The sequence below is a fragment of the Asterias amurensis genome, chromosome 8 (assembly GCF_032118995.1).
Source record: "Asterias amurensis chromosome 8, ASM3211899v1".
NCBI lineage: Eukaryota > Metazoa > Echinodermata > Asteroidea > Forcipulatida > Asteriidae > Asterias > Asterias amurensis.
This window is the reverse complement of record NC_092655.1, coordinates 6,147,548-6,163,321: the sequence shown is the minus strand read 5'-3', so window position 1 is coordinate 6,163,321 and position 15,774 is coordinate 6,147,548. Positions and strand designations below refer to the sequence as shown.

Genomic DNA, 15,774 nt, shown 5'->3' with positions numbered 1-15,774 from the left:
CAAGCGGACAATGCAAGTCCAAATTGAAGAAAACTACCAAACACGAGTAAAATATGTTGCTAATTGGTTTCAAGTAAACAAAAACCAGGTTGTATGAAAAAAAAAATTAAAAAAAATATAGATTAGAAGGTAAACGAAAATAAAATAAATAAAATCCTAGCCCATGACACAAGTGTTCCGGCGAGGCAATCCCTTTGAAATAACTATCGGACATCGCAAGTCCAAATTGAAGAAAACTACCAAACACTAGTAAAATATGTTGCTTTGGTTGCAAATAACAGGCTGTATGAAAAAAAAAAAAAAAAAAATTTATAGATTAAAAGGTAAACCAAGAAAGAAGAAAAATCCAAGCCCATGACAGTGTTTCAGCGTAGCGATTTCTCTGTATTCCCTCCGCTCATTTATCCACTGTGATGTGGCAATGTCAAGACAATCCCTAAATATGCAATGGCAACAAAAATCCTTAATGAGATGCATTATGATGGGCACCGGTTACTCCCATCCAGCCTACATGTTAGCCACGGCCGGTGCCATGCCACAGCGACTGATGTACAGCAATGCCTACCCAAGAAGGCCTCCGTTATAAGAGTAAACGAATATAAATAATATCCTCAATCCGGTCCCTCACTGACGGCGACGTTAGGAATTCTTTGCAATTTTAAGTGTTTGTCAGGTTAAGTGGACTGTTAGACAAGCATTCCTCATCTGTGTCAATTCTATCAAGGCTGGTTGCAACACGTTAAAAATTCTAAAATATTCTAAGGCATTTACATTTAAATATCCATCCTTTGTGACAAATTGCTTTTTCAACAAAATATTTTAGGGGATTGTACAATGGCTGATGTAGATACAGCACGAGGCCAATTAAAATGCGAGGCCAATTTAGACTATTTTAATTTATGCTTTCAAGTAGCTGCTTTAAAATTCTTTACACTGAATATATCTCTATTTTCTCTTAGCAATACACTAAAAAACCCAAAATGTTCTGAGGCATTAACATTTAAATATTCTACCTTAAAGGGCTTTGTGTCAAAGCAATCAATGGTTTAGCGTCTATGATTATGAATCACACAAATCAAGAAATTGTGATTCAGTAACTAGACGACAACAGTTATTCTTGTCATTTGAACTTGGCAGTTATCTTGGGGATTCAAAACCTTGTAATCACAAGTCCTTGCAGTCTAACCACTGGACCACAGTGACCAATCTTAGTTGTTGTTTCTAGACCCTACATAATGTGGACTTTTTTTATTCTCAGGTCTACACTTCATATGTGGCGTTAAAACATAACCTGTAAAACCAATTTCAATTTCTATTTTGATTATTATCCGAGCTTACATCATCATTAATTACTACCTGCATATTCTATAACAATATGTTTTGTTCATTTTGTTGTTGAACAACTGCAGACAGAATTAATAGTTTTACCACATGTTAAAAGGAAGGTACACGTTTGGTAATTACTCAAAACAAACACTAACTTAAAAACTTACTTGATAACGAGCATTGAAGAGCTGTTGATAGTATAACACGTTGTGGGAAACAACTCCCTCTGAAGTAGCATAGATTTTGAGAAAGAGGTTATTTCTCACTAAAATATTAAAAGACTTCTAGTATTCCTAATTGAAAGCACACACAAATTCGGGTGTTTTTTATCTCACAACTTCGACGCCCAATTGAGCTAAAATATTCACAGGTTGTTGTTTTATGCATGTTTTGAGTTACACCAAGTGAGAAGACTGGTCTTTGACAATTACCAAACGTGTTCAGTGCCTGTAAACCTAAAGTGCTAACTTATCCTTGGATTTAGATATTAATTTTAATGGAAATATATTTTCAGAATAATATTTATTTTTAATTCAGAGGCAAGTATATGAAGATATGTTGTTTCAAAACTGTAAAAAGCCAAAAAGAAAGATTTTTTTTTCTGTGAAATTGGTATGTACCACTTAATTGTAAATGTTTTTTTGGGCGCTATAATTTATGTAAATGTATATATGATCTCTCAATATGGAAAACAAATTCTGGTGTGTAATTTAATAGCAGTTTAATCATCAGTTATTCTGAGAAGTTATATGGATTGATGGAACTCAATATCCTGTATGCATTAAATGAAATGAACTGAAAAGGTTCTCAATCAGCCAAAAAACGATGGTAAGTCATCATAAGCAACAGGGCCCAATTTGATGGTGCCGCTTAGCATGGAATTCTTTGCTTACTTACTTACTTACGGTAAGTGCATAATTCACGTTAAGTGCAGATTTCGCATGAATGTATCATCTGCTATATTTTTGTTTCTATTATTTCATACAGAACCCCCCAAAAATAAACCTTATTTTCTCAGAATGTCAGAATTTTTTTGTCAAAAACCACAGTCTGAAAAATACACATCAACACCTCACTTAAAATGATGCACCTTCTTCTTATGTTACAATCAGTGGGGTCTGAGAGTGTTTCTTGACAATATTTCTACATAAAATTATCAAATTGCCGAGAGGTTTTTCTGAAACCCCTTTTATAACACATCACTGTCAGTGTAAGATGCCCTGAGCTAGCTAGTCAGAAATGAACCGTGTATAGTAGATCAATAACATCCTATGCATACTCCCTATTCTGCATAATGGAACGCTCCTAGCACGACTGATTGACACTTGTTCTTGTTCCTTAAACCCCCGAATGTAAATCAGCCAGTCCGAAATTATGTAAATCATACCAAGTGAGTAGCCCTTTTACAGATGGTATCCTCACACATTAATGTTTCCAAACCCGAAATATGTTCCTGCATAATGGAACGCTCTTGTTACAAACCAAATAGCACGTCAGATGGACACTGCCCATCATGTTTTATGTATCTAGTCTGTATCCATTTGTAACAATTCAGGGACGTAATAAATTAATCAGACCACAAACGTTAATTGCAATCTCCCAGTTTGCAATGCTCAGTTTGTTGTGCTTAGCGGAGTTTTTTGTGCTTACAGGCTTGGCCCGGGTCTATAATGCAACCCAACCTAGTCACTATGTAGACACGCATGCACCTCGCTCTACGCCTAACACGCCTGCATTCCCAGTATTTGCAAGGATGTCTTTGGTTGAACAGTATGTATTTAAGTTGAGAAAAAAAGTAAATAATAATAATGAATAACAACTTGCTCAGGTTTTAAGTAAACATTTTAAGCTGTATATAAATATTTAAAAACATATATACACGTACAACTATTCTATATATACTATCTGACAAAACAACTATAAGAACAAAACTCTAGCAATGTTCATTGCAACTATAACAACAATCACTCTCTACAAATTAAAAGATTTCAGTAAAAACACATTTTGTTCCACCTGCAGTATAAATATCTTCAATAAAATTAGTAGCACTCGGAAAAATTGTTTCCCCCAACAAGAAAGTGGATGAAGATCAGACAGAATTGACGGAAAAACACAAAAGTACACTCTGTCTGAGGTGGGATTTGTGGGTTGAACAAACAGCACCAAATGTGTTACTTTCACCGTGAATGGTTGGTTATTATTGTTAGTAACAACTGCATTCACAAGTCTCACACATATCGACACAGCACAGGCAAAAGGGCAAGTTTAAGAAGTTGGGTTTCTACAGTTCAAGAAATATATAAACCAACTTTGGGTGAAAGTTTGCGTGAACTTCAAGTCTTATTAAACAATTTATGTAGTGGTTTGGAAACTTCATGTGCAAGACAGACTTTCATTTACTACATACATCGATAAGTAGTTCACCATGCAGGTCATTAATACTAAGTTATAAAAATCTAAAATTAGTTCTTTGCATTGATCTCATTTGTGGTTGTTTTAGGGAATAGACTCAGGTCCAGTGAGCATGGTAAGAGTGGCATCAATTTTGCACACTTGTAATATCAATAAAGGATCGACTACAACAAAATGGCGTTAAATGAAATCAAAGCAACAGCATAAGCCTGATAGCACACCTTGTTCTTCCTCCTCCTCGCCTCCTGCCATGGCTGCCTGCATCTCAGCTGGAGTCTTCTTCTTCCTTGAGATACGCCCAGAATCGTCAGGCTCAGCGACCTCGTCCTTCTCTAATGTCTTTTTCTTCAAGCCATACTGAAAGACAGAGGTGATTATAAAGGACCCACACTGTTAGAAAAGGTTTGTGAAAGCAAGTTCGGCTGAACGTGATCGTCATAAAATTTCTAGCTGACGTCACCACTTTTGGCTTATAGCATGCTCACATATGACGTCTGCACGTACGTACCCGACGTGAAAAATGGTAACTTTCTTGTAAGCTAAAACAGGAGATTTCAACAAAACAATTTTCTGATGTTATCGTTCCAAGTTTTTGTTTGTGTAATGGCAGCTAAACCTCCCTAGATTCAGAATACATGCAGTCCAGGGCCTAGACTGGGATCAAACTGAGATGAGACACTGGGACACTTATGGTAACAGTCAAAGACCAGTTTTCTCACTTGGTGCATCTCAACATGCAGAAAAATAACAAACATGTGCAAATTTGACCTCAATTGGTCGACGAAGTTGCGAGATAATAATGAAAAAAAAAAAACGCCCTTGTCACACGAAATTGTATGCTTTCAGATGCTTGATTTTGAGACCTCAAATTCTAACTTTGAGGTCTTGAAATCAAGTTCGTCGAAAAAGGCTTCATTCTCAAAAACTACGTCACTTTAGAGGGATCCGTTTCTCACAATGTTTTATACTATCAACAGCTCTCCGTTGCTCGTTACCAAGTAAGGTTCTATGCTAATAATGATTTTGAGTAATAACCAATCCCAGACGAAGCTTAACAAAGTGGCAGTCTCTTTGTGTCGCCATATTGCTCACCTTTTCTCGTATTCTTTGTCTCTCTACTTCTCTTTCTGCCTCCATTTTATCATGTCTCTGTTTGCGTTCATTCTCTTGTTCCATCCGCGCCTCCTCAATCAGCCGCGCCTGTTCTGCTTCCTCCTCCGTCATTTCTTTGCCACCGAGGCTACCGAGCTCACCTTCAGTAAAATATCAAGAACGTTTTCAGGGATATAACTTGGAACACATACATTTTTTATTCTGAGAAATGCTTTTCGTTCATCATGTTAGTTGACATTTTTAGGTCTGCATTGTCTTGATTTAAGTTTTGTTTAGTTGTTAGTGTTTAAGTTATAATGGCATTTTATATATTTAAATATTTAGCAGCTTGATGTAAAAAACAAGCCCAAGGGCTGTCCTACTTCTTCATTCAGTGCAGGGTTTAAAGCCAGTGGACACAATTGGTAAAGACTAGTCTTCACAGTCAGTGTATCTCACAAAAGCATATAAAATAACAAACCTGTGAAAATTTGAGCTCAATCGGTCATCGAAGTTGTGAGATAATAGTGAAAGAAAAAACACCCTTGTCACACGAAATTGTGTGCTTTCAGATGCTTGATTTCGATACCCTAAATTCTAAACTTGAGGTCTCGAAATCCAATTTGTGGAAAATTACTTCTTTCTCGAAAACTACGTCACTTCAGAGGTAGCTGTTTCTCACAATGTTTTATACTATCAACCTCTCCCCATTACTCGTTACCAAGAAAGGTTTTATGCTAACAATTACTTTGAGTAATTACCAATAGTGTCCACTGCCTTTAAAAGTAAGAATTAAAATGGAAACATGAAGGTCTTATCCTGATTAATGAACAAGAGGGCCCAGTTTCATAGAGCAGCTTAAACACAGAAAGTAACTAAGCACAACAACTTGTTTTGCTTATTAGACTGAAGTTACCAGCCAAATACCATGTCACATGTACAATTGTGTACTGCTTATTTTTTTGCTTAGCAGACTGTTGTCTGTAACAAAAATAGTCATAACATTTACAGCAACACCATGCTGATAGAACCCAATCTCGGTGGTATCACCACAAAATTTCTTATTTTTAGTGTCTCTCCACCATGCAAACTTTCAAGTCTTAGACTACAGACATTCATCATGATGCAAACATCTTGAGTTTCTCCCATTGATAGATCAATGTTACTAAACCGAGGCTGGAAGAACAAAATAGTCTGGTTCCTATTTGCAAAATGATTATTAGCATTCATGATTGTCATTCGATATGAGCAACAAGACCAAAATGGCGGCAGCATGATAACGATCTATTGTATGCTTCAAATGACATTAGGCAGCACCCAGGTCAGACGGATAAGTTGTTCAAAGGCCAGTGAAACCACACATTGTTACAAGACGCATATTACACAGCTCAATATTGCGAGACATATTTAATGAGATTCAACGGAGCGATTCTTTGTCGTGATCGCTGGCCTAATTTATTCAAATGAGATGCAATATGTGTCAAGAACTGTATTACGCAGTATGGAATTAGTGGAGCATACGATCTTTAATGCAGGGCGAAGATGTGGAACAATACTGTTCAACCCCTATAGGACTCTTCAACATACAATGGATGCAATGCATCAGGCACGATTATGTTTCTTTTCATTACAATTTCTGCGAATTTTCTGTTCCACCGTTATCTTTTCCAACGTGTGTTGTTATTAATTTCATATTCATGACTGTTTTGAGCGCCTTTGAACAATTTTGGTTGATTTTAGCGCTATGTAAATTTCTTCTTCTTCTTCGCTGTCCCCCCCCCCCACTATTTATTGAGAAGTTTTCCATCAGAATTGTTCATTTTTTAAACGACATCTTCATCATTTGATCATGAAGCAGGACTGATCACTACTAATTGCCTCTTTCAATAACTGTTACGTAATGTAAATTGTTTCAATGTGTTCTTTTCATCATGATTAAAGATATCACAGTAAGAATAAAACCACCAGCGATTGAATTTCAATCTGAAAGCTTAACAGATTTAGTTCATCCTTGAACAATTTCCTTAATTAAATAAAGTCATGTTCAAGAAACTGTATCTGGGGAAAAACGCTGATTATGGATGTTCTTCTCCTAACTTACAGTGTGAGCCCAAATTTCTGATTTGTTTTGGTTAATCACATAAAACTAAACACTGCCTCTGACTATTTTGTCAGCTCAACCAACCACATAGTTGTCATTGAATTTCCTGTGTTTTATATACTTAAAGACACTGGACACTATTGGTTATTGTCAGAGACCAGTCTTCTCACTTGGTGTATCTCAACATATGCATAAAATAACAAACCTGTGGAAATTTGAGCTCAATCGGTCATCGAACTTGCGAGATAATAATGAAAGAAAAAACACCCTTGTCAAACGAAGTTGTGTGCTTTCAGATGCTTGATTTCGAGACCTCAAATTCTAAATCCGAGGTCTCTAAATCAAATTCATGAAAAATTACCTCTTTCTCAAAAAAAATAATCCACTTCAGAGGGAGCCGTTTCTCACAATGTTTTATACTACCAACCTCTCCCCATTACTCGTTACCAAGTAAGTGTTTATGCCAATCGTTATTTTGAGTCATTACCAATAGTGTCCACTGCCTTTAAATACTGCAATATTTTTGAGTAGGATCTGATAATTGAATAACGTTTTTTTTTTTTATTATATTGGTATAAGCACATAATTTTATGGGGCATTTAAGCATAGAATTCCTCAGTAAGCACATTTGAAATATTAAGGCAATAGACAGAGTCCAGCAGTTTGGTTGTTGAGTAACCATGTGGTATTGGATTTTGTCAAGAGACATGAAGCAGCCTAGTAAGTCTCTCCAGGGAATCAAGGTTAAGTGCTTTTATATTAGAGTTTATTATCTTCATGAATATAAATTTTGAAATAACATTGCCATAATATTGTTGTCTATAATGATTGGTGCGCTATGGTATAAAGCTAAATCCCAAGCAGTTAAATACATTTTCTTGAAGGTTATTTATCCTTCAAGTAAATTGTTTGATTGTTGTTTTGCTGGCTTTGTTAGCTTGCTTCTCTTGCTTCTCTATTTCTAAAACATTCTGCTCAAAAATGAAAGATTTTCTCTAATTGAAGCCAACATGATAAATATCGCATTGACATTTATCTAAATATCGCATTGATGACAGCTCAATCTTTTGAATTCAACTTAATGATATTCATGCTAAAAACAGCTCTGAGACCCCTTTATGCAAATGTATTTTAATTAGTAATGATCTCTTAACGAGACAACAGCACAGCAGATGTTACTGATTGACAGAGAGATCTCATTATAAAGCTCAGGGGGGGGGGGGAGCGTTAATCCACACAGAAGAAACCCTCGCCAATGTACAGCATACAGCACAGCAATGGGCTGCAGATAATTGCAAACTGAGATCAACGTAGGAGATGAAAAAAAAAAAAACAGACTGGGAGGAGAAAAGCGTAGTCAATATGCAATAACGCCAAGTAGGCTGGCATGCTATACATCCCTCCATAGATATGTCACACAATGCCACGCTAGGGTATAAGGAATGGCTATACGGCACCGGGGGATTGCCACGCCACAAAAGGACTTAAACTACATAATGGCCACTGCACAAAAGGGGGTGGCAATGGCGATATTAGAGGCATGAGGCTCGCAAGTATAGAGTTACTCCTTGATATACAAGTCAGATTTCTTGGCAATATCTTGCTGCTAGTCCCCGGCGACCCGAAGACAGAAAAAAAAAAGAGTGTTTTCTCGGACTTGTATTAAACTAAAAAATTTCATCTTGAAGAAAATAATAATCCGCCTGGTGCTTTACCTGGCGTTTTTTTTCCCCCCGCACAAATGGAAGAGAGCCGTAAATATCTCGTAGGTCTTTCCAATTGAATTATTCATGTCACTATAAGCAGTCAGAGGCTGCAGGATAAAAATCCCTTGTAAAATTTTTTTTTTTTTATAAATACCTTGGGAAATTTGTGAGCCGCTAATTTAGCGTCTATTTTGCAGAGAGCTCAGAGTGCATTTTTTGTATTCAATTATTTCTGTCAATGCACTCAAGCTTTGACAATCAACATTTTTCCCCCAAAGACCGATCTGGAATAAAATATATTGATTTCTTAAAGATGCATTCTTGGTGTGTTTTTTCAAGAGAAAACACGTTTTAAAAGACTTTCACCCGACTTAACACGGGAAAAACATGTTGTTTTTTTAAAGTTTTTTTTTTTAATTAAGTAGTAGGACTGGAGGCCACAATTTGTAGTAAGAAGCCAAAACACATAGCACTTATGTTTTCAATTTCTTTTTGGCTAGATACAGTTAACAAATGTGTCATACAGTAGACACAATTTTAACATTTGCAATTTGTAAATATTTGTATTTTTCTAATAAATTTGAACAGCTGGTTATTAAATTAGATCCGTGCAGCATAAAAATAATTCACACTAAATCTTTATTTTTTTTCATGAAAATCAAACATGAATCAGAAATTCACAGACATGTATTGAATTTTTTTCAGAACATCCCTGCAACAAATTATAATTTCACTGAAAAATTTACCAATCCATCTCTGAAGCTGCGTGGCTTAGGTTACATCGGCCAGGATTTAATTTAATTGAAATTCATGCCATGGAGATGATGTTCCATGTGCAATCAATAAAGATAAACATACACAACAGACAGTTATGAAATATCATTTATCTCAATTAAAAACTGCATGCATTTAACAGAGTCTGTTCTTCTTGGGAATATTGATTTCTTTTTGTTCAAATCATGCATGGAAATAGAAATAACAACACTAATAATATTTACCACCTTTAAAACTGCATGAATTTAACCAAGTCTGTTCTTCTCAGCATTATTGATTGAATTATAAAAAAAAACATGGATAAATGTAGTAAAAAAAAACAAAGTAGCTTATGGCCATACAGAATACAATCTGCATAATACGGAGCTTTTTAAGTCTTTAATATCATTTACATTAAACCTTTATGAATCTAACCAAGTATATTTTTCTCAGCAATATATTAGTTGACTTTTAAAAAATTGAGCCTAGTAAAAAAAACGTACCATGTTTCTTAAGTGTTCTCATGGAATTATGTACAATCTGCATACTGAGCCCATTGCAAACAACACACAGCCATACCACACCTTCCTTTGATATTGATTTAGCCGACCCAAATTAAGCGAAGAGGCTGTAGGTCAGTGGCTGTCATAAACAGACTGTATAGAGTTGTACTTCAAGAGCACCATGTTTATTATGTCTCTGGGTTAACTCTGTCTGGTTGTCCTTTGTCAGACTCCAAGTGATTGGAAAAAATATTGAAGGGATAATCAACAATTTTTCCAGCATGTTTGTTCCACAAAGACAGAGGACACGCGCAAAAAATGTAACCTGACATAAAATGTTGAGTGTTATTTGGTTTTCATCAACAACAGTAGAACAACTTGATTTGATAGAAATTTTACCTTATTGTTTATTTTGGTGTGTTTACTGATAAAGGAAAAAAATTGTCAGTTTGGCAAAATTCTTAATTGTTTTTAAAGGTAAACAGATGGGGTCAAATCTTATTCTCAGGTTTTGTTAATAAAATGTGAAACTTATTTTACTTTCATATTATTATTTCCATATTATATTTGACTTTCCCAACAATGTAAAAAATAATTTGTTTTATAGCCATGGGTCCGGAAAGTTTAAATATGCAGGAGGGGTCCGGCAAGTTTAAATATGCAGGAGACTTGCAGTCTATTGCAGTTAGCAAACACAAACCACTATGTTTTATTTATCAACAAAATGTGACTGAAAATCACAGAAACCTTGAAGCTTTCAAAGAAAGCTTCATTTTTAAAGCTCTTTCATCCCTAAGAAAAGAAAATGCAGAAAGTATTGACTGTTTTTAAAGAGAAAGCGAGTTGAAAACACGAAGAGATTCTTAGGTGGAAACAGTTTAAGCCAAATCTTTCAACTACTCTTAGTGTTATTGTGGAGCAAGTTTTTGAGGTCAGATATTTAAATGCAAAACAAGAAGTTGTTAAAGTTATTTCAGAAAACAGACTTAAAGCCAGTGGACACTATTGGTAATTACTCAAAATAATTATTAACATAAAACCTTACTTGGTGACGAGTAAAGTGAAGAGGTTGATAGTATAAAACATTGTGAGAAACGGCTCCCTCTGAAGTGATGTAGTTTTCGAGTAATTTTCCACGAATTTGATTTTTAAACCTCAAGTTTAGAATTTGAGGTCTCGAAATCAAGCATATGAAAGCACACAACTTCGTGTGACAAGGGTGTTTTTTTCTTTCATAGTTATCTCGCAACTCCGACAACCAAACAAGCTCAAATTTTCACAGGTTTGTTATTTTATGCATATGTTGAGATACACCAAGTAAGAAGACTGGTCCCTGACAATTACCAATAGTGTCCATTGTCTTTAACCATGCAACAAAGTTTGTTAATTTAAAGAAGTCAGACCATTGGTTATCCGTTTCACTCCTCAAATACATGAAGAAAGTAAGCATTGACATGTTAAGTGACAGTTGAAGCTATTACGGTATTTCTTTGTTGGTTAAGATGTCATGAAGTCTTCCTTAGATATTTTGTTCAAACTTGCATTGCAAAGGCCAGAGTAAAACTCCGCTCAAGATTGTTGACACCAAAATGAAACATACATGATTACTTATGATGTTTGTAACAAAAGGTTCCGTTTATTGAGATTCTTAAAGGGTGATTGCATGCAAACAAAGGGAAGGGTTAGTGCAAGAGGAAGTCAATAAAAAGTAAATTTGACAAAGATCTCAACCAGCTACAATCATGTTTCAACACTCAAAGATCACATCACACAAGGAATATCAAGCAATCCTTGATTATGCCATGGGTTCCCAGAAATTGGTGGGTACATTTTTAAGAGCTGAATAGCACAAAGATATCTGATCTCAAAATACTTGTTATCATTTGTGGACACCAGGGCTCAGCGCTATAAAGCTGCTTACCAGCAGAGAATGATGCTGAACAATTTTCTGCTAAGCAAAAACAAGCAGAATGCAAGTCACACATTGTATTTTTGCTGGTAACCTCATTCTGGTTACAAGCATTTATAATTAGGTTGTGCTTAGCTACTTTTTATTATTATAAGCAGCTCTACGTGTATGAAATTGGGCCCTGCACAAACAATTATTTTTAGAATGTGGAAGATGAAATCAAATGTGCAAAAGTTATCCCTACTGCAACGATTGGTTGTACAAAAATAATTATTCACAAAAAAGTGCAATCTTTTCCGACAGATTGTAATTGCTCATTCTATGATACTTTTGTTCTGCAAAAAATGACATATTGCCACCTCATCTTGCTTGGTTTGTTTGTCCTGATGCATAAATGCAGCATCTGGGTTCCAAGTTTTTTCCTTTTTTTTTTATGAGCAACACAGATTTGAAACCATGACCTTATAAAAAAGGACTTCATAATTCAACATAATTTAAATGACAATAATCAAAGTTGGTGTGAAGTTTTTAAATGACTGCATTTTCTTTAGGTGGCTTTTACCAAGGTGTCCTTTACCAAGGTGTCCCTTTGGGTTTAACTGAGCTAGGTGAGACCTTTGCCAAATGGAGTGTCGTGACAAACACTTACCCAGTAATTGAGACATTGACTATCAGGGGGTATCAAAACACCGACTCTCAGACCAAAGTATAGGCAAGGAGTTGGTGCATACAAGAGAGTCGATCTGGAGCTCTGCACTACCAGGCCGCATGAGGGATGAACACATGACAATAATCAAGGATTACTATACCACAAAATCACAAACTTGAACAATTGATATCAAACCCTTCCACTTTACCTTTAACGCTGTCGAGCTTGTTCCCCAATATCATCTTTGCTGCCATGCCCGCCATCTTGGAAAATTAATGACGTGTGCGATCTTGCCAAAAAGCACGTAGGTCTAGATTTTGTTTTGTGTGTCTGGCGTTCAGTTGATGCAGTACACGTACAAGAAAATAATTACCGAATAGTGGAGTCGTCTGGGAGTTGAGAAAGCGTCTGAGGCAATCACAGAATCTGAAAAAATACACAAAGAAAAACTCAACTGAAATTGAAGTCGGACAAGATGGATTCACACTCTTCCTACAATTGAAAGCAGGGACCAGCTCGGAATATTCATATCAGGCAGCTCTGGTGTGGAAATGTCAAAGTCCGTTTGCGAAGGGTATAAACATTTATTGCTATGACATTGACAGCAATTCATTGTATGTTGGGCACACACTAATTATGTGTAGTCCTCAGAGACATTTTTCAATTTGAAATTGTGTCGAGAACATTTCCAGAGTCTGTGTGTCACTGTCAGCAACCTGGCTTCCATGCAAGGATAGGGCCAGGAATTAAACATGGCCATGGCCTTTAATGCCCTATTCATGGCCTTTGTGCCCCTAACTCTTCAAGCGATTCCCAAAGTTTTGAATGAAAGTGCCCTTTTTCAAAAATGAAAATGGCCTTGCCCTCTCAAAGTCAAGAATCCACCCAGGTCAAAATTCCAGTGAACCTACAGAACTGGGGTCAACTGGTTCAACTGCAAGGTGACCAAACTCTTCCATTTTCCATATTAACCAACTGGTTTGGACTAGGTTTAACTGTGTTCAACTAGGTTGAAATTGTGAACCAGTTGGTGTCTGTCCATTTTCCATATTAAACGAACTGGTTTTAACTGTGTTTAACTAGTTTATCAACTGGTTTCAACTAGTTCCAGTTAAACCCAGTTTAACTAGGTTAAACTGGAATTTCGACCTGGGCAGGCCTGAACCACCACCCACACCAACCCCAAAAGAATATTGGCCAATGCTCAAACAGGATTCCATACACCATCCTACAGTAAACACATGTGCTAAATAATGCCATGCCCCCCTGAACTTAAAAATTATTCATATTTTAATAGATATTTAAAAACCAAGCAGCCACAATAACTGATGAGAAGGATCATAAAAGAAAATTTCCCCAAAACATAGTTTGTAAAATTCTTTGATACATTTTACAGAGCTGCCAACATTTCAACTTGCAATCAGGGACACAAATTTAGGAGAAGTTTAGAATAGCATTCAACATAATCAAAAAATTAATTTACTATCAATTAACTATAGAAGACAGATTCCCCTTTAAAATAGCAGTCATTGTGGGTCAGGTATGAAGTGCTGTTTAAGTTGTTTTGAAGTGTATGCGCGATGTTGGCACAGTGCGATAACTACGCACTGTTTCGCGACAATTATTGGTATTGACTGACAATGTAAATATTCACTGCAGCTCAGCTTTGAAAGAAAAAGGTTAGACATATGGAAAGAAATGTGTTAATAACATTTAGTTAGAAGGTGTTGTTCTTTATCAGATTAAATAAATTGTCAACTGTGGAAGCTGCAAATGTTTAACTGTGATGATGGATTTTTTTTATTTGTAAAAACAATACGGATAAATCTTGTTGTCTCTGATTTTATGTCTTTTTAAAAATTGTCAGTGGAAGATGATTTCCGCATCACTTTAACCAACAGGGGCGAAATGGTTAGTTAGAACAGTGCAATACACCCCGTCGTGTGATATGGACCGTGCAAATGTATGACATCACACTGTTGTTGCCATGGATTGACCATTGAGAATCAGGGATTCAAATTTGCTTGAAGATAAAGAGGAACCTCATAGTCAACAGACTCCATTTTAGTAAGGGCATTGCCGCAAACCATAACCAATGGGCTTTGGCCCTGTCTGTTATAAGTAAATGTTTGTTATTCTTATGGGCTTCAAGACATGCAGGCGGAGCCTAAGCGTGAGACAGTGTTTCCAAAACGGCCATAAGTGACTTATCCATCTACAGAACTCTCAATTTAAAAATAATTGTTTGAATGCACAAAATGAGAAAGTTTCGCTGAATGTGTGCAATTAAATTAGGATTGCCTGTGGATTTGGTGGAATCTTGTCTGAAAACAATTCAAAGTATATTAGCGACGAAGAAATTGCATTTATATAAAAAATATATATCAATAATGGATTACTTGTTGGGGGGAGGGTTGATGGTGTTCTGTAATAAAAAGAAACTAGTTCATTTACAAACTTGTCTGGTCATTATCATCCTAAATTATCACATTTGTCATCGTCATCAAAGTCTCCTCCAGAATGAGTCATCACTCTCTCCAATAGTCAAAATCATCGCTATGGCTACGCATCATCTCTTTTGTCATTACTGCCTGCCAGCCTCCATGAGCACACAACCACCTCACATAAATACATCAAGGTGATGTAACACACGCCATTGCATTGCACCAATATTGCAAATAAATAACTCTACTAAATCATGGTTAAAATATTAAACACCAAATAAATACTCTGTTCTGAATAATTCTTATTCAAACCGAGTCCATTGCGAAGGACCGACAGAATACTGGGATGAAAATATGCAATCCTCCCCAGCTATTATTATAAGCATCTTTGTCTATATAGATCAGTCGGCATTGAGGATCAATTACCATGTAAACACTACATGCACAGAGCAAGAGCAATGCAACAAGACCGCACATGCACGTTCACCCGCCTACAACAGCGCTCCAGCTCACCCGTCCATCGTACGCGTATTACGGGGTCCTACTCACCGAATTCACCCGGCTTGTTTTACTCTCCACAGCCCGGCCTGATGTTTTCTTTCAGGTCAGATCGTCAAATTAAACGTACAAAAATAGTTCCTCATCATTGGATGGCTTAATCTGAGAAGAGGTGAGGTTGCAAAGTGCGATTATAGTCACAGTAAAAAACTGCAAGCTAACTGTATCCTCACTTACTCTACAGCTGTCACAGTGCAAACTGATGGCGGGTGTGTACGTGCGCGGCGCGTGTGTGTGTGGATCGCGATCGCTCGCGCATGTGTCTTATGCATGGGTTGGCTTTGCGACGTAAGCGTAGTAACCGGTCACTTCGGCAACACG

The 15,774-nt window shown here is 36.5% G+C and overlaps 1 protein-coding gene across 2 annotated transcripts in view; it reads right to left on the bottom strand.

Annotated features, from left to right (window-relative positions):
* The window catches only part of LOC139940427 (uncharacterized), a 27,910-nt gene extending 12,246 nt beyond the window's left edge, over positions 1-15,664 (bottom strand). Inside the window, exons 1-5 of one of the 2 annotated variants that reach the window (XM_071936666.1) lie at positions 15,445-15,664; positions 12,825-12,877; positions 12,452-12,558; positions 4,831-4,991; positions 3,960-4,095 (exon numbers count right to left, since the gene is read on the bottom strand). In XM_071936666.1, the coding sequence (XP_071792767.1) occupies positions 3,960-4,095; positions 4,831-4,991; positions 12,452-12,467 (313 nt within the window). In that variant the 5' untranslated portion in view covers positions 12,468-12,558; positions 12,825-12,877; positions 15,445-15,664. Of the gene's footprint in view, positions 1-3,959; positions 4,096-4,830; positions 4,992-12,451; positions 12,559-12,659; positions 12,878-15,444 lie in introns of both variants that reach the window. The other variant, XM_071936664.1, reaches the window with a different exon arrangement.
* Positions 15,665-15,774: the final 110 nt, after the last annotated feature.